This window comes from Scyliorhinus torazame, chromosome 11, assembly GCF_047496885.1.
Source record: "Scyliorhinus torazame isolate Kashiwa2021f chromosome 11, sScyTor2.1, whole genome shotgun sequence".
Taxonomy (NCBI): Eukaryota; Metazoa; Chordata; class Chondrichthyes; order Carcharhiniformes; family Scyliorhinidae; genus Scyliorhinus; species Scyliorhinus torazame.
Genome location: NC_092717.1, coordinates 186,791,497 through 186,814,879, shown reverse-complemented (window position 1 = coordinate 186,814,879; position 23,383 = coordinate 186,791,497). Strand labels below are relative to the sequence as shown.

General features: G+C 43.9%; 1 protein-coding gene across 2 annotated transcripts in view; it reads right to left on the bottom strand.

Annotated features, from left to right (window-relative positions):
• Positions 1 to 3,837: 3,837 nt before the first annotated feature.
• The window catches only part of LOC140385719 (parathyroid hormone/parathyroid hormone-related peptide receptor-like), a 224,090-nt gene continuing 204,544 nt past the window's right edge, over positions 3,838 to 23,383 (bottom strand). Inside the window, exons 8-13 of one of the 2 annotated variants that reach the window (XM_072468171.1) lie at positions 20,906 to 20,966; positions 19,747 to 19,813; positions 19,529 to 19,623; positions 15,437 to 15,578; positions 13,552 to 13,593; positions 3,838 to 6,052 (exon numbers count right to left, since the gene is read on the bottom strand). In XM_072468171.1, coding sequence (XP_072324272.1) covers positions 5,681 to 6,052; positions 13,552 to 13,593; positions 15,437 to 15,578; positions 19,529 to 19,623; positions 19,747 to 19,813; positions 20,906 to 20,966 — 779 coding nt within the window. In that variant the 3' untranslated portion in view covers positions 3,838 to 5,680. Of the gene's footprint in view, positions 6,053 to 13,551; positions 13,594 to 15,103; positions 15,414 to 15,436; positions 15,579 to 19,528; positions 19,624 to 19,746; positions 19,814 to 20,905; positions 20,967 to 23,383 lie in introns of those variants that run through there. The other variant, XM_072468172.1, reaches the window with a different exon arrangement.

Genomic DNA, 23,383 nt, shown 5'->3' with positions numbered 1-23,383 from the left:
CTGAACTGCAAAGTCTCAGGCTGCATTTTTATGATCTGACTAGCAGCCTCACAGGCAAGGAGCTTTGGCCCAGGCTGGGCGCCTGGCCCCACCTGCTCTGTTTTGTTGGAAATTCTGTACCGTTACCTTCAAGACTGATTCATCTCTCCATGCCTATCTCATTGCTTGAAGTCAACGCTGCTGTGAAAAGTGAATTCTACACATCGGTTTTCAGTCCAGTGCCCTCCGTGAAGGAATATTTCACTGGACTTTCATTCTGCACTCTCGCCCCCATGTGAACTAATATTTATTTTCTTTGTTTCTGTACTGTAAAATCTTATTTTCTCTATACCTCTCTTCACTGTTTGAGTTTGGAAGTGATGTTATAACCTGCCAGATTATTATTGGCTGGGGAATAATGGCAATCCCACAATCCTTAGTGAGTATGAGCTCCCCCAATGAGGAGGGCGGAGAAATCATTCACAGAGTCACCTGCATAAATAGAGCTCGCCAGTGTGGAACCAGCTAGAGGAGAAGCAGTGGTGGAGTACAGCTGCTGTATATATGTAATTGTAAATAAAGTTATTTCTTTTCGATTCTACAAACTCGTGCTGAATTCTTTGTGGCCCTCACAAAACTCTCCTTCCATGTTTTGAGTGTGTGCAAATAAACAATCCTTTTGAGTTCATCCTATGTTAAATTTGCTGTGGTTATTTATAGAAAATTGGATTACACTAAAACTGAGGGATTGGGATATATGCTTATAAAGATGGAAGTAAATTAGAATCATAGAATCATAGAATTTACACAGCAGAGTAGGCCATTCAGCCTATCAAGTCTGCACCGGGCCTTGGAAAGAGCACCCTACTTAAGCCCAGGCTTCCACCCTATCCCCGTCACCCGATCTAACCTTTCGGACACTAAGGGGCAATTTAGCCTGCCAATCCACCTAACCTGCACATCTTTGGACTGTGGGAGGAAACCGGAGCACCCAGAAGAAACCCATGCAGACACGGGGAAAAAGTGCAAAGTCCACACAGACAGTCACCCGAGTCGGAATTGAACTGGGACCCTGGAGCTGTGAGGCAACAGAGTTAACCACCGAGCCACCCGGGGAATGTTTTTAGTTTATTAAAACGCCTTCCTGTTAGGGCAGCATGGTGGCGCAGTGGGTTAACACTGCGGCCTCACGGCGCCGAGGTCCCAGGTTCAATCCCGGCTCTGGGTCACTGTCCGTGTGGAGTTTGCACATTCTCCCCGTGTTTGCGTGGGTTTTGCCTCCACAACCCAAAAATGTGCAAGCTAGGTGTATTGGCCATGCTAAATTGCCCTTAATTGGGAAAAATGAATTGGGCACTCTAAATTTTTTTAAAAACACCTTTCTGTTTATGGGCAGGTGGTAAGGAGAGATCAGTGCTGTTTAAATTAATCTCCTCCTGTCTGTAACATTAGTATTGGAGGGCTACATGCAAATAGTCCAGGCAGGGGAACCATTTATGTGGAATCCCAAATGGTTTGCTCCAAGTGGTATCAGGGACAATTGAAGCATTTAAAATGAAAACTGCTAGATGTTTTGTTGGCTGATGGTGTCTGGGGATATAGAGCTAAGGTGAGCAAATGGGGTTAAGTTACAGATCAAACATGGTCTAATTGAATGGTGAAGCAGCTTATGGGGAAAAATGGCCTAAACCTGTTCTTATGTTCCTGCGCTGGTTCTTTGCAAGAGAGCTCTCCTTATTTCTATTTCTATACCCTTTCTCCCTTTAAACCATTTTCTCAAATTCTTAGAAGAACTCTCCCCTTCATTCCATTTTCTTGTCCATTTACTATTGACCCATTGCGCCATTGCTGGACTTCTAAGCTGTCCCTTTAGATCCATTCCATTGCCCTTTAACAATTTGCCATCCATGGTTGTACCAACTCTTTGAAATAACTCTGTTTAATCCCATTTTCCTGCCATTTCCCCACATTTTGTTCATCTTCCAAATACTTACCCAATTCCCTTTTAAACACTGCTAGTCTGATTCTGGTTCTGGTCAGATGCTCAATATTTTCCTAATTCTCTGTGCAGAAAAAATGTTCCTAATCTCCTCTTTTCATTCTTTGAACCTGGACACCAGTAGAGCATGAGAAATACTTTTTGAGATTGAGGCCTGGGATCAAGTGTGGGTTTCAGCAGGGAAACCTGATACCAAGGAGCATAGAGGTATTAAACAAGACCAAGAAGTTAAGCTTATAGATAATATTAAATGTTTCTTTGTGAGTTGGGAAGAGGAGTGCAACTTGGGCCTTACATGAAGACCTAAGATCTCCTCAGCTGTGGACTGTTTCCATCACCAATCACAACTGCCACTAGATCCCTCACCTCCCCCACCTTCACTCCTCTATAAGCACTTAGTTGATTGCCAGGGGTCCGCTCCCTTGGGCCTTGAATGGTGGCTTTTGCTATTCAAAACTCTACTCCCCCAACTGGCCAGCTTTTGACCCCTGCCGGAAACCCCTCAGGAGGTGGAAATGATACTCAGGAGCTGCAAGAGTAATCCATCCTGGGCATGCATGCTGAGCGATCGCCCTAGCCTCACAACAGCCTCAAGCACCAAGTTAAAATTAAATTTACTCTTCTGCCCAGTTACAAAGAGGCATCATTCATCATTCCCAGGGATCCAGTTTGTATTTATGTTCCTTATTCACATTTTTAAAAAATTGTCAGAATAATGGAATTAATCCCTAACAGGTGTAAGTAACTAGGTCAATTATTAATTCAATCAAGTCAGCAAAGCAGCTTAACGTACATAAAAAAGAACATTTGATCTGCAGCAAGGTGGTGCTTATCAAGGTTGGAGGGCAGTCAGAAGGAAGGTTATTAGCCATAGATTCATAAATTCATAGAATTTACAGTGCAGAAGGAGGCCATTCGGCCCATCGTGTCTGCACCAGCCCTTGGAAAGAGCACCGTACCAAAGCCCACACCTTCACCCTATCCCCACACCTCCACCCTATCCCCATAACCCCATCTAACCTTTTTTGCACACTAAGGGCAATTAAGCATAGCCAATCCACCTAACCTGCACATATATGGACTGTGGGAGGAAACCGGAGCACCCGGAGGAAACCCACGCACACAAGGGGAGAACATGCAGACTCCGCACAGACAATGACTCAAGCTGGGAATCGAACGTGGGACCCTGGAGCTGTGAAGCAACTGTGCTAATCACTGTGCTACCGTGCTGTCCACGTTAATAGTATTTAATTTCTCATGGTTGAAGGAGCCCTGATCAGAAACCGTATTCTGTGACAGAGGAGATTCAGTGTGTGAACCTTCCGAAAATTCTCAAAAGACCCCCCAAGGGTCCGTGGATTGTTTGAGAATTACTGAGTTGTCGGCTCTCCGCGAAGTGAATGGGGATTGATTTTGCTGTAGAGAGACAACCAGTGCATTGAATGTTGGTTAAAACAAGGAATATAACTATCACTTAAACATTTAAAAAGGAGATATTTAGATTCCTCCAACCACAAGACAGAGGGAAATAAGAAGCTAAATCCTAATCTATGTTATTTAGTTCTAGACTGAGCAGCTGGGTATGAACCTTTTCCTGCTCTGAAGACAGCATGGCCATGACTTCCACAGGCATACTTGGAAATTTACACTGCTTCTCAGGATTGGGGCAAATATCGCTAGGCCAGCATTTACTACCCATCCTTAGTTGTCCTGAGAAGATGGTGGGATTTGTTTCAGCATCCACAATTTGCTGGATTACTTCAGAAGGCATTATTTGCCATTCGCATCGAAAATGAAGGCGGGAAGCAATTACGAGTAATAGCTTCTTCCCTGATGGATCGTATCAAACCAAGACAGTGTCAGCCACAAAGTATCTGGTTTATTGAGTATGGTTTCATGTCTTGCTATGTTGTGATTTGAATACATGACTTTTGTGTCAATATAACACAACATAACCCCTTTAAAACCACATGTGAACTGTAGTTGTGGATACTGATGTAAATGCAGTGAATAATCTTTCCAGGGGGACTAGCTGATGTCACACTCCAGATTTCCATCCCTTGGTCTTCATTTTATAATAAAAAGGATAGCAACCAAAATAGAACGCAAATTATCACTTCTTATTCAGTCACCAGATAAACAATCAACGAGCTTATTTCTTCCCACAATCACTAAAGATGCAAACAATAATCTGTATTTGTTAAAAAACATTAATAAATAATAATTTATCCTTTTTTTTCTCACAATTTTTAACAAAACAACATGAATATCACAAACTCAACTGGAAACAATTAACATCAAGAGGTTTTGAACGCACTCCAATTAGCTCCATGGATAATGAGTGGACATGAAGTCAGTTGAACTTTGATACCTAACAGTTGGAGATAAACGCCTAGCCAGTGGAAAAAGTTGTGGCTTTCGGTGTTATCTCATTGTGCTCAGGGGGTTCAACGTGCATTGGGATAACCGAGAATGTTGCAGTCGCATTAACCTTATTTTTTAAAAATAGTACCTGTATGGCTTCTCTCCGGATTTCTGCTTTATGGACCTGCGCTAAATGATTGTTGGATTGTTTTAAATTTATTATTTCATGGTATGTGAGTGTAACAAGCAAGTGACCAACATTTGTTGCCCATCCGAATTGCCCTTGAGTTAAGAGTCAACCACTTTACTATGTGATTCTGCAGTCACATGTAGGCCAGCCGATCTCCCAGTGAACCAGATAGGTTTTTACAACAATCGATGGTCATTATTACTGAGATCAGCTTTATATTCCACTTTTATTAATTGAATTTAAATTCCACCAGCAGCCATGGTGGGATTTGAACCTGTGACCCCAGAGCATTAGCCTGGGCCTCTGGATTACCAGCCCAGTGACTATGCCACCATCTCCCCCTATATTTCTGAATCTTTTTTCGACCCCTCCCCCAAAATGAAAAAGGTCCAAATTATTAACTTTACAGCTATCAATGCAAGATATCTGGGTCATTGACATTCCCCAGATCGGACCTTGCAGTTCTTTATGTACTGGTACAGCAACAAGAACAATCTATTTTTTAAAAAAAGGTTATGCTTCAATATGTCACTTTTCATGATTCTGTTGAACCTATCTTCCAAACCCACTTTTCAGAGATCTGGTGGTTCCCTCCAGCTGAAGCTATCTCCTCAGCAAAAACAAAACAGACATTGCCCGGATAAAGTTTGACATCATCAAATTCAAGCTGAGTACTATTGCCAACAAAGATGAAAGGAGGGCAATTGATTGCCCATTCTTCCCCATAAACTCAAGCAGTTGATGGTCCTCTAATATGGTCAACTGATGAGGGTGAGTGGGCCCTCAGAAGGTGAGATGTAGATGACAGAGTGAATTTACTTTGATCAATTCAGGCCATGCAGAAGCAATGAGTGTCACCAATGCTGTTTTGAGTCTATCCATTGAGTATTGGCAATTGTGATGACATTGAGGAACAGTGCTTGACTAAAATTTAAGTAATTATTCAACCCTTAGGGGCAAAATGGATTAACATGATGCAGTATCATGCCCTCCTGATTCTTTGTCCATATTTTAGATCTTTTTCAGTTGAAGTGGCCTGCTCTTGCCAGTGTAGTGAAACAAGTGGAGAATAGTCCATAGTTATTGTCTTATGATTGAGGAGTTCAGTTGTATGTAGATCAGATGCTTCTTGTGCAAGTGCCCACCAGTCACATTACAGTCTCCCTCTCTTCCTCAACGACCAACGAGGGTTTGTGGGACCCGGCAGACCCCAAACTCCTGCCATGTTCATCGTCCTTGCCATTCTGCTCAGGAAGGGAGGAGGGGTGCGAGTTCTCAGAGACTGAGCCATTCTTCACATAGCCTGGAAGGTTCCGATGCCCATTCAGCAGTCCACTGCCTAGTCGGCTATTGAGGTGGAGGGCTTGTGGGGCTCGAGTGGTCAGATTGGTGCTGATACTGTTGTTGGTGTGTGACACCATTGGCCCATAGCTGTAGTTGGTGCTCCCGCTCCGGGCTTTGCGTTTGAAGTCAAGTGCCAAGGTCCATCGTGCCCATGCCTTTTTGATCTCGCTCTGTACCTGAAGAAAAGGGCAGTGATACACAATCAAAAGGTGAAGGTATACACAGTCTATATCTTGGATAGTGCTTGAAAGGGGGAGTGCACAATAATAAGATCATAAGAGCACAAGAAATAGGAATAGGATTAGACTGTTCTGCCCCTCGAACTTGCTCCACCATTCAATAGGATCGTGGCTGATCCGACAACATTCCTCATGTCCACTTTTCCCCACAACCCTTGATTCCCTTACTGATCAAGAATCTACCTATCTCAGCCTTAAATATAAACAAGGACTCTGCCCCACAGATCTCTGTGGCAAGGATTCCAAAGACTCACAAACCTTTGAAAGAAGAAATTCCTCCTCATCTCAGCCTTAAATTGGCACCTCTTTATTCTGAGACTATAATCTTTATTAGTGTCACAAGTAGGCTTACATTCGCACTGCAATGAAGTTACTGTGAAAAGCCCCTAGTCACCACGTTCCGGCGCCTATTCAGGTACACAGAGGGAGAATTCAGAATGTCCAAATTACCTAACAGCACGTCTTTCGGGAATTGTGGGAGGAAACCGGAGCACCCGGAGGAAACCCATGCAGACACGGGGAGAACGTGCAGACTCCATACAGACAGTGACCCAAGCCAGGAATCGAACCTGGGATACTAGTGCTGTGAAGCAACAGTGCTAACTACTGTGCTACTGTGCCGCCCATTGCACTCTGGCCCTAGACGCTCCCATCAAGGGAAACATCCTCTCAGCATTTACCCTATCAATCCCTTTAAGAATCCAATATGTTTCAATGAGATCATCTCTCATTCTTCTAAATTCCAATGAATAGAGTCCCAACCTGTTTAACCTTTGCTCATAAGACAATCCTTCCAATGCCAGGGGTAATCCAAGTGAACCTTCTCTGTACCTCCTCCAATGAAATAATATCTTTCCTTAAATAAGGGGACCCAAACTGCTCAAAGTACTCCAGATGTCTCACTAGCACCTTGTACAGTTGCAGCAAGACTTCCCTACTCTTATACTCCAACCCCCTTGAAATAAGGGCCAACATTCTATTAGCCTTCCTGATTATCTGCTGCACCTCTGTGCTAGATTTCTGTGTTTTGTGCACAAGATCCCCCAAAACCTTTGTGTTACAGCTTTCTGCAGTTTTTCTCCATTTCAATAATACTGTTCTTTTGTTCTCTCTTGCTAAATGAACAACTTCACATTTTTCCACATTACACTCCATTTGCCAACGTTTTGCCCACTTAACTGATCAATACCTCTTTGCAAACTGTATGTATCCCTCTCACAACTTGCCTTTCCACCTATTTTTGTGTCGTCTGCAAATTGTTCTACACTACATTCACTTCCTTCCTCCAATATAAACAGTTGCAATCCCTGTACTGATCCCTGTAGAACCTACTGATTACAGGTCACCAACCTGATAAAAGAACCCGTTATCCCCACTCACTGTTTCTTGCCCATTAGCCAATATACTGCCAATATACTATCTCAAACACCATGGGTTCTTATCTTATGACTTAATCTTTTATGAGGTACCTTGTCGAACACCCTCTGGAAGTCCAAATAAAAACCATCTACGGGTTCCCCTCTATCCACTATTTTTGAGACTTTCTCAAAAAACTCAAGGAGTAACAGGGTAGTTGTTATGGGGGACTTTAACTTTCCAAATATTGACTGGAAACGCTATAGTTCGAGTGCATTAGATGGGTCCGTTTTTGTCCAATGTGTGCAGGAGGGTTTCCTGACACAGTATGTAGATAGGCCAACGAGAGGCGAGGCCATATTGGATTTGGTACTGGGTAATGAACCAGGATAGGTGTTAGATTTGGAGGTAGGTGAGCACTTTGGTGTTAGTGACCACAATTCGATTACGTTTACTTTAGTGATGGAAAGGGATAGGTATCTACCACAGGGCAAAGAGTTATATCTGGGGGAAAGGCAATTATGATGCGATGAGGCAAGACTTAGGATACATTGGATGGAGAGGAAAACTGCAGGGGATGGGCACAATGGAAATGTGGAGCTTGTTCAAGGAACAGCTACTGCGTGTCCTTGATAAGTATGTACCTGTCAGGCAGGGAGGAAATGGTCGAGTGAGGGAACCGTGGTTTACGAAAGCAGTCGAAACACTTGTCAAGAGGAAGAAGGAGACTTATGTAAAGATGAGACATGAAGGTTCAGTTAGGGCGCTCGAGAGTTACAAGTTAGCTAGGAAGGACCTAAAGAGAGAGCTAAGAAGAGCCAGGAGGGGACATGAGAAGTCTTTGGCAGGTAGGATCAAGGATAACCCTAAAGCTTTCTATAGATATGTCAGGAATAAAAGAATGACTAGGGTAAGAGTAGGGCCAGTCAAGGACAGTAGTGGGAAGTTGTACTTGGAGTCCGAGGAGATAGGAGAGGTGCTAAATGAATATATTTCGTCAGTATTCACACAGGAAAAAGATAATGTTGTCGAGGAGAATACTGAGATTCAGGCTACTAGACTAGAAGGGCTTGAGGTTCATAAGGAGGAGGTGTTAGCAATTCTGGAAAGTGTGAAAATAGATAAGTCACCTGGGCCAGATGGGATTTATCCTAGGATTCTCTGGGAAGCTAGGGAGGAGATTGCTGAGCCTTTGGCCTTGATCTTTAAGTCATCTTTGTCAACAGGAATAGTGCCAGGAGACTGGAGGATAGCAAATGTTGTCCCCTTGTTCAAGAAGGGGAGTAGAGATAACCTCGGTAACTATAGACCAGTGAGCCTTACTTCTGTTGTGGGAAAAATCTTGGAAAGGTTTATAAGAGATATGATGTATAATCATCTGGAAAGGAATAATTTAATTAGAGATAGTCAACACGGTTTTGTGAAGGGTAGGTTGTGCCTCACAAACCTTATTGAGTTCTTTGAGAAGGTGACCAAACAGGTGGATGAGGGTAAAGCAGTTGATGTAGTGTATATGGATTTCAGTAAAGCGTTTGATAAGGCTCCCCATGGTAGGCTACTGCAGAAAATACGGAGGCATGGGGTTCAGGGTGATTTAGCAGTTTGGATCAGAAATTGGCTAGCTGGAAGAAGACAAAGGGTGGTGGTTGATGGGAAATGTTCAGACTAGAGTCCAGCTACTAGTGGTGTACCACAAGGATCTGTTTTGGAGCCACTGCTGTTTGTCATTTTTATAAATGACCTGGAGGAGGGCGTAGAAGGATGGGTGAGTAAATTTGCAGATGACACTAAAGTCGGTGGAGTTGTGGACAGTGCGGAAGGATGTTACAAGTTACAGAGGGACATAGATAAGCTGCAGCGCTGGGCTGAGAGGTGGCAAATGGAGTTTAATGCAGAAAAGTGTGAGGTGATTCATTTTGGAAGGAATAACAGGAAGACTGAGTACTGGGCTAATGGTAAGATTCTTGGCAGTGTGGATGAGCAGAGAGATCTTGGTTTCCATGTACATAGATCCCTGAAAGTTGCCACCCAGGTTGAGAGGCTTGTTAAGAAGGCGTACGGTGTGTTAGCTTTTATTGGTAGAGGGATTGAGTTTAGGAGCCATGAGGTCATGTTGCAGCTATACAACACTCTGGCCGCATTTGGAGTATTGCGTGCAATTCTGGTCGCCGCATTATAGGAAGGATGTGGAAGCATTGGAAAGGGTGCAGAGGAGATTTACCAGAATGTTGCCTGGTTTGGAGGGAAGATCTTATGAGGAAAGGCTGAGGGACTTGAGGCTGTTTTCATTAGAGAGAAGAAGGTTAAGAGGTGACTTAATTGAGGCATACAGGATGATCAGAGGATTGGATAGGGTGGACAGTGAGAACCTTTTTCCTCGGATGGTGATGTCTAGCACGAGGGGACATAGCTTTAAATTGAGGGGAGATAGATATAAGACAGACGTCAGAGGTAGGTTCTTTACTCAGAGAGTAGTAAGGGTGTGGAATGCCCTGCCTGCAACAGTAGTGGACTCGCCAACACTAAGGACCTTCAAATGGTCATTGGATAGACATATGGACAATAAGGGAATAGTGTAGATGGGCTTTAGAGTGGTTTCACAGGTCGGCGCAACATCGAGGGCCGAAGGGCCTGTACTGCGCTGTAATGTTCTATGTTCTATGTTCTATGTTCTTCATACACGATTTCTCTTTCATGAAGCCATGCTGACTGCTTGATTAGAATATGAATAATGCTGGTAGCAGAATCCCTGCAAATTGGCCTACCAGCTTAATTCATTTATCAGTCCTCAAAGCAGGTGTTGAGTAATTTCTTGGCTTGGCCTATCCTTGGTATGCCCCATGCCCCTCCCTCTCCGTGCCAACCTATGCCCCTCTACCCACCCTTATGGTACATTCTTCAGAGAGTCGTGAACACAGCCCAGTCCATCACATGAACCTGCCTCCCATCCATTGACTCTATCTACACCTCCCATTGCCTGGGGAAAGCGGGCAGCATAATCATAGACCCCTCCCACCCGGCTTACTCACTCTTCCAACTTCTTCCATGTGGCAGGAGATACAAAAGTCTGAGAACACACACGAACAGATTCAAAAACAGCTTCTTCCCCGCTGTTACCAGACTCCTAAACGACCCTCTTATGGACTGACCTGATTAATACCACACTCCTGTATGCTTCACCCGATGCCGGTGTCTATGTATTTAATTCTGTTCCTTGTGTTGCCCTATTATATATTTTCTTCTTATTATGTATTTTCTTTTTCTTTTATTTTATTTTCATGTACTTAATGATCTGTTGAGCTGCTCGCAGAAAAATACTTTTCACTGTACCTCGGTACACGTGACATTAAACAAATCTAATCCAATCCAATTATAGCCTCTTTTCCAACATATGCCCCTCTATCTCCCTATGCCAGGTTAGTGCCAACTCATGCCAACCTATGCACCCCACCCACCATCCTTTCCCCTACACCTACTATGTCAGCTCACCCAGTATCCACCGTGTGCAGATATCAGCACCCATTCTGAGATTAAATAAAATTCTTGGCCAGAAGTTTCTAGCCACCCCAGACTGCGGTGGATGCTGGTACAATAAGTAAATTTAAAGAGGACTTAGACAGATTTTTAATTGGGAATGGGTTGATGGGTTATGGAGAACAGGCAGAACGATGGAGTTAACCCCAGGATGAGATCAGCCATGATCGAATGGCGGAGCAGACTTGATGGGCCAAAAGGCCTAATTCTGCTCATATATCTTATGAACTTATGAACTTATAATGGTGGGCTGCCTATTTCATGGCGAATGGTGCGGTAAATCCCGCCCCTTGTGTCTCCTGATGACTTTAGTATTAAAAAAAACAACCATTCACTATATTTAAATTCCTTTTAAACCTTTAGGAAAACAAGGATTTGTATTCATAGTTCCACTTCGAAGAGCTTTTAACTGCCTGGAGCTGCCAATCAAACTGTGAATTGACAGGAACCCCACTGTGATAATGAGAAGTTATGAAATCAGTCATGCAGCACTAATCCTATGATAACCCTCAGCTTATGTCAACAGACAGAGGGAGATAACAAGCATTGATTCCTTTTAACACTACAGACAGTTGTTTTTATAATTTTTAAAGGACAGGACTTTTGAATGCCTGACAGCTTGATAGTTCTCTTGGCAGATCCAATGAAGATGACAATTCCAATGAGTATGCATATTTTCTATGCACATTTATGTCTACTTTTAACAATGCAAAAGGGCATCTTGCCTTTCCAAAAGGGCAGTTTACCTCTCTAAAAGGGCTCCTGCCCCTTCTCAACTGTGTCCTAGGACAACATCCAAAGGGTGCATCACCTCTGCAAAAGAGTGTACTACCTTCTCCAAAGAGCTCTGGCAGCTTTAGCCCTTCTTCTACCTAGTCTAAAGTGCGAACGGTGTATGTTGGGTATCCTACTAGCGAAAACCAGATGTGATTGAGGAAACTGCAGTTTAACATGTACAATTGCCTCCATGAATCATGGATGTGAATATTAGAACCTACCCCAATTTCCTCCATTCGAAAATGGCAGAGGCCAGGTACGGAGGCATGATTTCCAGATCCGGGCCTCCACTGCCATTTTTACTAAAGGGGAGAGCCTCTTCATCTGCGCAAGAAATCCTAGCCATTATGATGAAACTTTAATAACCACTGGTCTGGCCTAAACTGAAGGATGGTTCTGTCCTGGGCACCACACTGTAGAGAACCTTCATAGAGGTTGCATAAAAGATTGACATGAATGGTTTCAGGATGAGGGACTTCAGTTATGTGAATAGATTGGAGAAGTTGGAGTTGTTCTCTTTGAGAAGAGGAGGTTGAGAGGAGATTTGATCAAGGTGTTCATGAAAGGGCTAGGCAGAGCAGATAGTGAGAAACTGTTTCCATTGGTGGAAATGTCAAGAACTAGAGGACACAGATTTCCAAGGTGAATGGCAAAAGAAGCAGTGGCAACACAAGGAAAATGTTTTTTACACTAAGGGTGGATAGAATACACTGCCTGAGTGTGTGATGGAGGCAGATTCAATCATAGCCTTTAAACATGAATTAGATAAGTGCTAGAAGAGAGAAAGGTTGCAGAGATATGGGGAAATGGTGGGGTGTTGAGTTGCTCTTGGATAGATTCATCAAGGACATGACAGGTCAAGTGGTCTCTTTTTGTATTGTAACCATTCTATGATTTTGTTTAATGACAATGTATGGCTAATCTATTAACACTCATTTTGGACGACCATCCCATTGTAAAATTTCCCTCATATTGTTACGACAAGGAGACTTAAGAAGATTGTATTCACTGGAGCAAAAAGTATTTAAAAAAAGGACCTAATTGTGTAGTGTAATGTGTCATATTGAATATTGGGTTGCTAATGGATTAATTCTAATCATATAATAGTCTAATCAGACAGTGCACGTCATCACAGGAAGTGACACAACATTGAATGATTAGATCCCTCGTATCGCCTTGTGGAAAATGTGAGTCAGAGGAGTAAGACATGCTCCAATAAAGCTCCTGGGCGGGATTCTCCGTCGGCCTATGCCGAAATCGGCAAATGCGATTGGGCTGAGCATAGCCTCTGACGGCAAAATCGCGGTAGGAGCCGGTTTGATGCCAAATCGTGATTCTCCGGCACCCCGAAAATGGGGTAAATGCACCGTGCACCGCGTGGCGTTTAAATGCCATTTGCATATCATTAGAGGGCCTAACCCGGTATTCTCTGGGGCCTTCACGATTCTCTGCCTCTGATGGGCCGAGTTCCCGATGGCACAGTTCACTTGTGGTTTTAAAAATTGTGAACCTGGCATGGTGGCTGCTGAGAGAGTGTGAGACGAGGTAGGACATGGAGAGGAGCGACTGTGGACTGCTGGCCTGGACACTGGCCGTGCTGGCTAGGATGGGGGGGAGAGGGGGGGCCTGCCAGGGCTGGGGGAGGAGGGGGAATATTTTCCAGTGCGCCACCGGCGTTAACATCACCAGGTTTATGACAGAAACCTCACTGACATGCAGATCTTCAACGACAGAGCAGACAAGGGAAATCACAGCACACACACACTTACCTCTCCATTACAGAAACAGTAGATAACAGCCACAAAGCAACCCTGAAGATTCAAACAGACAATAGTTAGAGCTCTGCTGATCAATTAATGGCAATTTCCTGGCTTCCTGCTATTTCAAACCCTCACTACATTCTCTACACACTGGGGCTGATACTGAGACACTTAAACAAATCTTACAGTAATCGATAGGAATAAATTCTTCCCTTTTACTCAAAGTATGCCATTCATGTATAAGTGCTGACACTAAAATAACAAGGGCTAGACAGTACCAGATGGAAGAAGAGTTGAACCAAATAGAAGCTCCAACTGTGTAGCTTGGTTGGAGACTCTTAAACATGGGGCTTGATTGCAATGTATGTCAGATGTGATGTTATAACTGGACGGGAAGATCCCAAAATGGAACCCTGGCTCAAAAGACCTCGGTTAAGTTTTACTTTTCTTTTATAACTCATGGAGGAACAAAGTCAGAGGACCGCTAAATAGTTTTAACAACAGGAGAAAACATTTCGTCGACATGGAAAAATACTCCTTTACTCCCCCCCCCTAGCTTAATAAATACACACAGATTACACAGTATGCCTTAGGTTGCAATAACCTCATTAACACAAAGTCCCTTTAAGCACACAGATTGGCTATGGTCAGATATCCACACTCCACTCTAAACCCAAGGTCATGTCTGTGGATTTCTCCTCAGAATCACCCCACCCCTTTCCCTTAGCTGTGTGCATTCTAAAATCCAGACAAGGCTTTCAAAATGACACTTTTAACCAAAGCTTCTGCTCCATTTTTAACAGTGAATCCAGTCCAGGATTTTACAGCAACCCCTTTAGGATTTATTTGTCTTGATAGCTGTACAAATTGTTCACAATTGCTTTAACTCTCAATTTTCAGACTGTATTAAAATGGTGCCAAATGTTCCTTTTACCTCTGACATCTGCTGTCCCACTTTAAATCTAGTTACTTCAATTGTATCTTTAACTCAGAACACTTTGTTTACTCTTCCTTGACTTCTTCTAAACAATACTTTGGTCTATGTTCTCTTAACTCCAGTTACCTTAAACATTCTTTCTGGCCCAATTCCCTGGATATCAGGATTCTATCTTGTTCCTTCGGAAACTTGAAGCTTTGCAACCCTCTTGTCCTGTCCAACATCTCCTGGCAGAGTTGAGAGTTGTTCTCTCCCCAGTGTCCTGCCTCCAACTGCTCTGAATTTCTGATAAAACTGAGAACAAAGGAAAGCCCTTCTCTCTGGAAAGGGGTAGCCTGTAGCTGAGCACCGACTTACTTCTATTTACTCTTCACGGTGTAACCCTTTCTATGCACACTAGAATCACCGTTGGAATTTAAACCAACCCCACACATACAAACACCTTTCTCCAGCATGAATCTAACTTTTGGCTTTACCCTTCCAGGAACAGAAACATTAAATTAAACCCACTTGAAATTATACATTTTTTTAACGTTTACAAATATTGCTGAAAACTACATTTTTCCCTCACAGATGTGCAGTTGGTCAAAGGAAATAAAGAGTCAAGAATCTTTACTGGACTTAAATTATTTCTTTTATTCATTCACAGAATGTGGATGTTATTGGACAAGGTTGGCATATATTGTCCATCCCACATTGTTCTTCAAAGCTAGTGATTGGCCTTCATAAGCTGAATGGCTTGTTGGATCAATTCAGAGGGCAGCTAAGAACCAATCACATTGGTGTGGGGCTGGAGTCACATAAGGCCAGACTGGGTAAGGACGGCTGATTTCCTTTGCTAATGGTTTTTGCAATAATCCAACAGCTGCCTGGTCAGCTTTACTGATTCCAGATAATTATCCACCACACCACAACTCCTGGTGTTGCCGTTCTTCTGCAGAGGGAAAAAAGAATTACCTGTGAGGAATTAAAGAGCATTTCACAATGCATCTGGATCTGCCAGAGAGTCCCGGACACCTCGGTGTAAGGAATAGCCATGAAGACTATATAGTGAACTCCAAACAGAGGAGTCAAGACCAGAGTTGACTTCAGTAGCTTTCTGACAACCAAACAAAATGGGCACATAATTAGACAGGAGATCAATCTTATCCCTTAATACATCTTAACGAAAGATAGCAAAAAAAGAGAGGTAGAGAGGAAAATGTTCAAATGAAAATTGAGGGAGAAGAGGCAAGAAGGTCGCATGGTGGCACAATGGTAGGACACAGGTTCAATTCCGGCCTTGGGTGACTGTGTCTATGGAGTTTATATGTTCTCCCCATGTCTGTGTGGGTTTCCTTTGGGTGCTCCAGTTTCCTTTCACAATCCAAAGATGTGCAGGTTAGAATTATTGGCCATGCTGAATTGCCCCTTGGTGTCCAAAAATGCGCAGGTTAGATAGGGCAATGGGGATATGGCGGGGGAGTGGGCCTAGGTAGGTTGCTCTTTCAGAGGGTTGGATTAATAAGTTAGAAAAAGATAAAGAGAGGAGTTCAGAGAATTGTACTAAATGTAAAATTTCAAAAGGGATGCAAGAACAGAAACCCGAGGTGTATGCACACAAATCTTAGCAGGTGGAAGGGCAAGTTGAGAACTGCTTTAAATGTGTATGGGGCCTCTGGTTTTACAAACAGAGGCATGGAATGCAAAAGCAAGGTGTTAGACTAAACCTTTATGAAGCATTCATTAGATTCTAGCTGTGGTGGTAGTTTTAAAACCCCCAGAATAGGGGAGGGTCTAGTTGGTTAAAATCTATCCCCACCTCTCCGCAAACACCAAGGCCACTGTATTCCTTTCTGAGCATCACATTTAGTACTCTGCAGAAGAGATTTACTGGGGAGGTATCAAGGATGAGGGACTTCAGTTATGTCAAGAGTCTTTAGATATATTATTAGGAGATTTGACAGATATATTGATAGAGTAAAGCTTTCCAGTGGCAGAAGGGTTAGTAATCATAAAGATTTAGGATAATAAATAAATAATAATCAGAGGAGGAGGATATTTTTAATTTAGCAAGTTGTTGTGACCTAAGATACATTGACTGAAGGGAAAGTGAATTCAACAATAATTTCAAAAGGGACATTGATTTTGGATTGATTGGATAAATACTTAAAGGGGGACTATTTGCAGAGAGTGGGAAAAGTGCAGGGGAGTGGGGCTAATTGGATAGCACTTTCAAAGTGTACGTACAAGTGTAATGGGTTGAATGACTCCTTCTGTGCCGTATCTTTATATGATTCCATGAGAGGGAGATCTTTAATTCACATTTATCTTACCTGTGATTATAATAGTTAATACAGTCGCAGTTTAAGTTACCAAAACAGATCACTGATGAGGACAATGTAATGGGTTCAAAAGGTATTTAGATATGTTCTTATTTTTTATTCAATCTCTGAATGTATCACTGGCAATTACTGTCCCATCACTAGCTGCTTTTGACAAGGTACTATGTCTTTAATGCACTGTTAGTGGTTCAATACAACTGAGTAGTTTGCTAGAACAGTTAAGAGTCAACCACCTATTTAGGTATTTATCAATGTACCCTGGGCCGACTGAAGAAGCTAGAAGTAGTGGTCGGTATAGCAGAGAGCAGGCCTGGGATCCTTAACCCCTCAGCCCCACTGTCATTTCCATGTGATTAGTGGAAAAAGAGTAGGCAGAGGATGCAGGGACAAGATAAGGGAAATTCTAACCAAGTGGCCTCACCACCTAAACATTCCCAAATTCTTCGATCAGTAAGTCACCTAATTTCCTCTTGGTATCTCAATGGGAGGGGGGGGTCAGCATCAAAGACAATGAAGCACCTCTTCCAGCTAGATTATATAATCTCAGGAGTTGGGCCTAACTTTCTGACTCAAAGGCAAGAGGGCCAACCACTGTCAGAAGAGACTTTGAGGGCAGTGTCATGATATCCACAACAGCAATATCATGGTGCAATCACACACACACTGATGGACAGGCAGTTGGACCAACCAGCACACACATAACATCGCAGCCAATCACCAGTGAGAGCACACGCACTATAAAACAGGGAACACCACAGTTCCCGCTCATTCTACCAGGAGATAGCTCAGAGCACAGAGCTCACAGCACGCCACTCAGACATAGTCCATGTGCTGAGTGCCTCACTAAGATAGTGATAGGGCTGGGTCCACAGGTTAGCTGGTGAAGCACGTACCCAAGCCAGTCGTTAGTTGTTACCGTTGATTAGACAATAAAACAGGGTTGTACCATCTACAGCCATGTTGGATCATTTGTGCATCAGAACACCCAACACGACAGGCAGCACGGTGGCGCAGTGGTAGCACTGCAGTCTCATGGCGCCGAGGTCCCAGGTTCGATCCCGGCTCTGGGTCACTGTCCGTGTGGAATTTGCACATTCTCCCCGTGTTTGTGTGGGTTTCGCCCCCACAACCCAAAGATGTGCAAGATAGGTGGATTGAACAAGCTAAATTGTCCCTTAATTGGAAAAAATGAATTGGGTACTCAAAATTTTTTTAAAAAGAAGAGACTTTGAGATGGAGATTCTCTCTGACAGTTCAGGTGGAAGTGCATTATTTGCTACTTCTTGAAAGGTCTCAGAATGGTAAAAGAGAATAGGGAAGCATACAAGATTGCAGTTACAGACAATGTAATCGGTGACTTTGAGGTGAAAGGGTGGGTGGACGGATTACAAAAGAAGTGATGAGGGAGGAATATGTGTAGTTGGGTGTCATGATAAAACTGCCTCCTCAATGCCCCATAAAATACTTTGAGGCCAGGTAGGGCACAAGTTAGATACAGACTAAGGGCAGTATTTAATGAAGGTGAGAGGAATAGAACATAGAACATACAGTGTAGAAGGAGGCCATTCGGCCCATCGAATCTGCACTGACCCACTTAAGGCCTCGCTTCCACCCTATCCCCATAACCCAATAACCCCTCCTAACACTAAGGGCAATTTAGCATGTCCAATCCACCTAACCTGCACGTCTTTGGACTATGGGAGGAAACCGAGGAAACCCACGCAGACACGGGGAGAACGTGTAGACTCCGCACAGACAGTGACCCAAGCCGGGAATCGAACCTGGGACCCTGGTGCTGTGAAGCCATTGTGCTAACCACTATGTGACCGTGCTGCCCTAAATCTTGCCTGTTGAGTGAAGAGCCAGCAAGAGCCTTACATTGCCTCTTTTGGGGAAAGTTTGCTGCAATTAATGCCAATAAAGTGCTTAACTGAGCACTGGTGGGCCATCCCCAGGATCAAATTTCCCGGGGCAGAAGCTGGCCAATCAGAGGTCAGCAGCTGTGAATTGCTCGGCAGTGCCACTGGGGAGGCGGTGGCTGCTGCCGGTACTACCAGACAAGGCCCAGGCTGACCGAAGGACCCAGGCCACAAGTAAGAGATGGCAGACAACGAATTGCAGGCTGGAGGGTAATGGGGGAGGGGAGGGGGGAGGCATTGGGGCAGGGGGTAGATCTCAGTCCTCCTCCTCCTTTCCACCTCTTGATGCCAGGTCCCTCAATAAGGCACTGAGTACCTCCGAACAAGGGAACCTTCCGGAAACCGACAAGCAAACCTGACAGATTTTGCTTTTCAGGTGTCCAGCATGGCGAGATCCCCACCCATTGCTGGCTGAATACCCACAGCAGCGGGGTGAGGTTGAAGGGGCAGGAAGGCAGTCCTCAAGCCTTCCTACAACTGACTGAATTGGGGCAGAGGCAGGGGCCTCTGGAGCTCCACCCGCCATGCTCTCGCCATTTAAATGTCCCTCGCCACCAAACACGCCATAGGTTCTTCATTAAACTCCACCCTCAGTCTTCTTATAGATTCTTTTTTCAAACATTGGAAAGCCAGTTGCGGTAGGTAGCAGAAGCAAGATAAAGTCCAAGAGCGGTGATCTAACAAAGTGTCTTCATCTCAATTTCAGGACGACACACCCCCAACCATTTCTATGCTGAACACCTTCTTGATCTCTGCTGATAGTAGGGCCTGCTTCATCTGAGCCAATCACGTGGTCCACATCTTACCGGTACTGCTGACGGGTATCACACCTTCCGGCATTGGTCTCTCTCAGCTTTGTTGCCAAAACTCTGATAATGTTGATGAAAAGCATGAAGTTAACCTGGAAGAAAAAGAGAGATCCTGTTAAATGAATTGAGAAGGTTAATGGATGTGATGGTACCTGGCATGATGGAATCCACTTCAGAAGGAGGAAAAAGGATTTTTGTCTTTTTTGCTATCTCACCAATATTGCTGCTAGAATGGGGAGTTGATAAATCAGCTTTAAATTCCCAGCACTTAGATCCCAGCACCTGAAGAAAGAGAAAGAGCAATAGTGGAAGTCTTAAGCTACATATTTAACAGTTAATTCCTGAACATATTTCTGTTATGCAATAAATAGACAACAGGCCATAGAGATAGGAAAGGACATTCATTTATACGGCACCTTTCAAAATTTCAGGATGCCTGCACTGAATGCTTCATTGAGACCTGTGATATTCTATGAATCTACGATTCTTGTTAAATTACTGCTATGGCATTTCTCGTGTCAATCTAAACAAGCAAAGGGTTTGGGGGTGCAGAGCTATAAATCAGTAAAACTATTGCATACGTACAAGAAGTAAATCAAAATGATAATAAGGAATAGAATGTTCACTTCTATCTCAAGGGTGCTGAAATGCGAAGTGGGGGAAGTTACGCTTCTGTCATACAGCGATTGGATTAACCTCAAACGGAATACTCTAGAATAATCTGGAATATCAATTTCTGTGCACCGCACCTCAGCATGTTTATACTGGCTTTTGAGGGTGTGCAACACAGATTCGCCAGAATGATAGCAGGCCATAAAGGGTTAAAGGGATAGGCAAAAACTTCATTTGTATTCTCTTGAGTTTGAAAGGCGGAGTAGTGTTCTAATCAAGATGTATTAAATAATAAAAAGATTCAATAGGTTAGATATGGAGGAAGCATTTTGTTTGGTGCGGGAATCCAGAACAAGTAAACACAACCTTAATATCAAAGCTGTTTTTCATACAAAGGATAATAGAGATCTGGAACATTCTCCCTCAAAAGGCTGAGGATGCCAGGTTTTTCAAGACCGTGACATAGATTTTTTGTTAGGTAAGGCAGATAACTGGAGTCGGCATTCAGATTGTCCATGATCTAGAAGAGAAACAGGCTCCACAGGTCGAATAGTCTAATCCTGATCCTATGCTAATAGGGTGCCCCGCAGGGGAGCAAGAAATGAAGAAAGTGGACAGTTTATATCGAATAATGAGATCTGGAAACGAGGTGGAGTGGGCTGAATGTTTTGCTTTACATTTTCAAATTTGCTTCTGCTCTCATTAAAAGGCTCCCAGATTTCCCAGAGAGGGTCTTGACCTAAGATATTAACTTGTACGTACTGTGTATCTGCCAGAGTTGCTCTCACGCTTGCCCATGCTGCCACGAACACAGCTGGAACACCTATGAAAAAGAATCCCCAAAAAATTAATTTACAATAGAAATTTACATTTCTCTTAGGAGAACCTTTTCCTTAATTTTTGTTCTTTCAGTGTCTGCATATGAGGAGGCCTTGTGGTGCAGTGGTGGGGCTTCTACCACTGGACCAGAAGCTCTAGGTTCGAGTCCAGGGCCAGGATATGTTGGCCATGGAAGGAGCGTTCAACGGGTTGATAATCAGCTTGGAAATCCTTCCACAATTTCCCTCACTATTCCTCAAACAGTAAACTAAATAGTATGTGGGTGTCAATATATGCCAGCAACAACAACAAGCCTTGACTTGCTGGTGGAATTCTCAACTCAGAAGTTTATTGCTTCAACGAAGTCCCACTCCAGAGGCACCCAACATGGTAGTTTAGTGCAACATTGAAGGAATGCTGCACTGTTGGAGGTGCCGTCTTTCAGATGTGATGCTATATACAACTTTTCAGGCCTTACGATATTCCAAACCATTTCATAGTCAATTATGTATTTTCAACTATCCTTCATGTTGGAATGTAGGAAACACAGCAATCAATATGTGCACAGCAAAGTCTCACAAAAGTTTTAGTGCTGGTGGCTGGGGGGGAAAATATATTGGCCTGGGCAGAGAGTTCCCTTGTAATTCTTCAGATAGAGTCACGAGATATTTTACATCCACTAAGAGAGAGAGGACAGGACTTTTATTTAACGTCTCATCCCAAAGACAGCACCTCCGAGAGTGAAGCACTCGCTCAGTATTACTCTGGAGTGTCAGTCTGGGTTGTGCCCTCAAGTGTCTGGAGTTGAGCTTTGATCAACAAGCTCCTGGCTCAGAGACAAGCATCGACTGATACCGGTTGAGAACGAGATTACACTCAGCTGTGATGAACTTAAATACCCTGTCAACATCCGATACCAAAATCTCCAAGACTCTTTTGGTGGGAATACCATTGCCTCTGGTGTCTGTGGCAAGAGGAGGAACATAGTTATTTAATTCTGCAGCTTTGGAAGCCTGCAGCTAAAAAGGAAGCAACATGCAGCAATGGCAAACAGCAGGAGGGGAGCGTGAATAGGTGTGTTGAAACTTAGCAATCATCTGCCTTTATGAGGTCTGGATGATCCTAATAATGAGTGTGAGTCCGGGGCGGGTTGATCGCAGGTCCACGTGAGGATGAGTGGAGGCCAGAAAGGTCAGCTCCACAGCGGGGCTCTTTTGTTGGGTGGATTGTGTGAAAGCCTGAAAAGGAATCCCAATCTGCAGGTTGTTGGAAGCAGGGGCACGGCACAGGCACGAGGGCAGCGCAGGGGCGATGGCTATGTTCCTAGGTGGGGTTGGGAGGTAGTCCTGGGGAGGGGGGAGGGGGACCACTAGCATGAGTTTGAGAGGGGGATGTGGTCTGGCTACATAAGGGGGCAAAGACATTTTCAATGGGAGGGCCACAAAGTCACAAAGAGATCTTACCCACCTTAAAGCTGGAATTCACAGTTGAAGGGCCTGTGCAATCTCAGGGCCCCCCTTCAACCAATTCTCCAACCTCCGCAACCCACATTCAGAACTTTCCCCCCCCAACCCACATCTGATCTCCACCGCCCCATACTCTAATCTCTCCCCCCGACCCACATCAGATCTCCCCATCCTACACTCTAATCTCTCTTCTCAGCCCATCCCCCTATCTACCCCTCGACCCACACTCTGATCTCTCCCCTCGGCCCATCCCCTGATCTTTCCCCTCGACTCAAACTCTGATCTCTCTGTTGACTGAAGTCTCTCCCTCCTTTTTCTATGCACCTTGGCTGTCGCCTTCAATTGCAGGTCTTCCTGCCTGACAACCTTCAAGCATCTCAATCTGGCTGAGTAACGAAATGAAAACGAGTAACAACCAGAGACAGAGAAAAAACATTCAAGCGAGATCCTGTCATTAAATTCATCATGACCTTCACGTTACCCACATTTAGAGGTTTGCTGGATGTATTGGATGTGTTTATTGTCACGTGTACCGCGGTACAGTGAAAAGTATTTTTCTGGGAGCAGCTCAAACAGACCATTAAGCACATGAAGAGAAAATAAAATAAAAAGAAAACACATAATAGGGCAACACAAGCTACACAATGTAAATACATAGACACCTGCATCGGGTGAAGCATACAGAGGTGTAGTGTTAATGAGGTCAGTCCATAAGGGGGTCATTTAGGAGGCAGGTAACAGCGGGGCAGAAGCTGTTTTTGAATCTGTTTATGCGTGTTCTCAGACTTTTGTATCTCCTGCCCGATGGAAGTTGGAAGAGTGAGTACGCCGGGTGGGAGGGGTCTTTCATTATGCTGCCCACTTTCCCCAGGCAGCGTGAGGTGCTGACCTCTCCCCAGAATCCTCATTTATATCAGGGCCATTATGTTCAATTCTGGACACTGCACATGAGAAA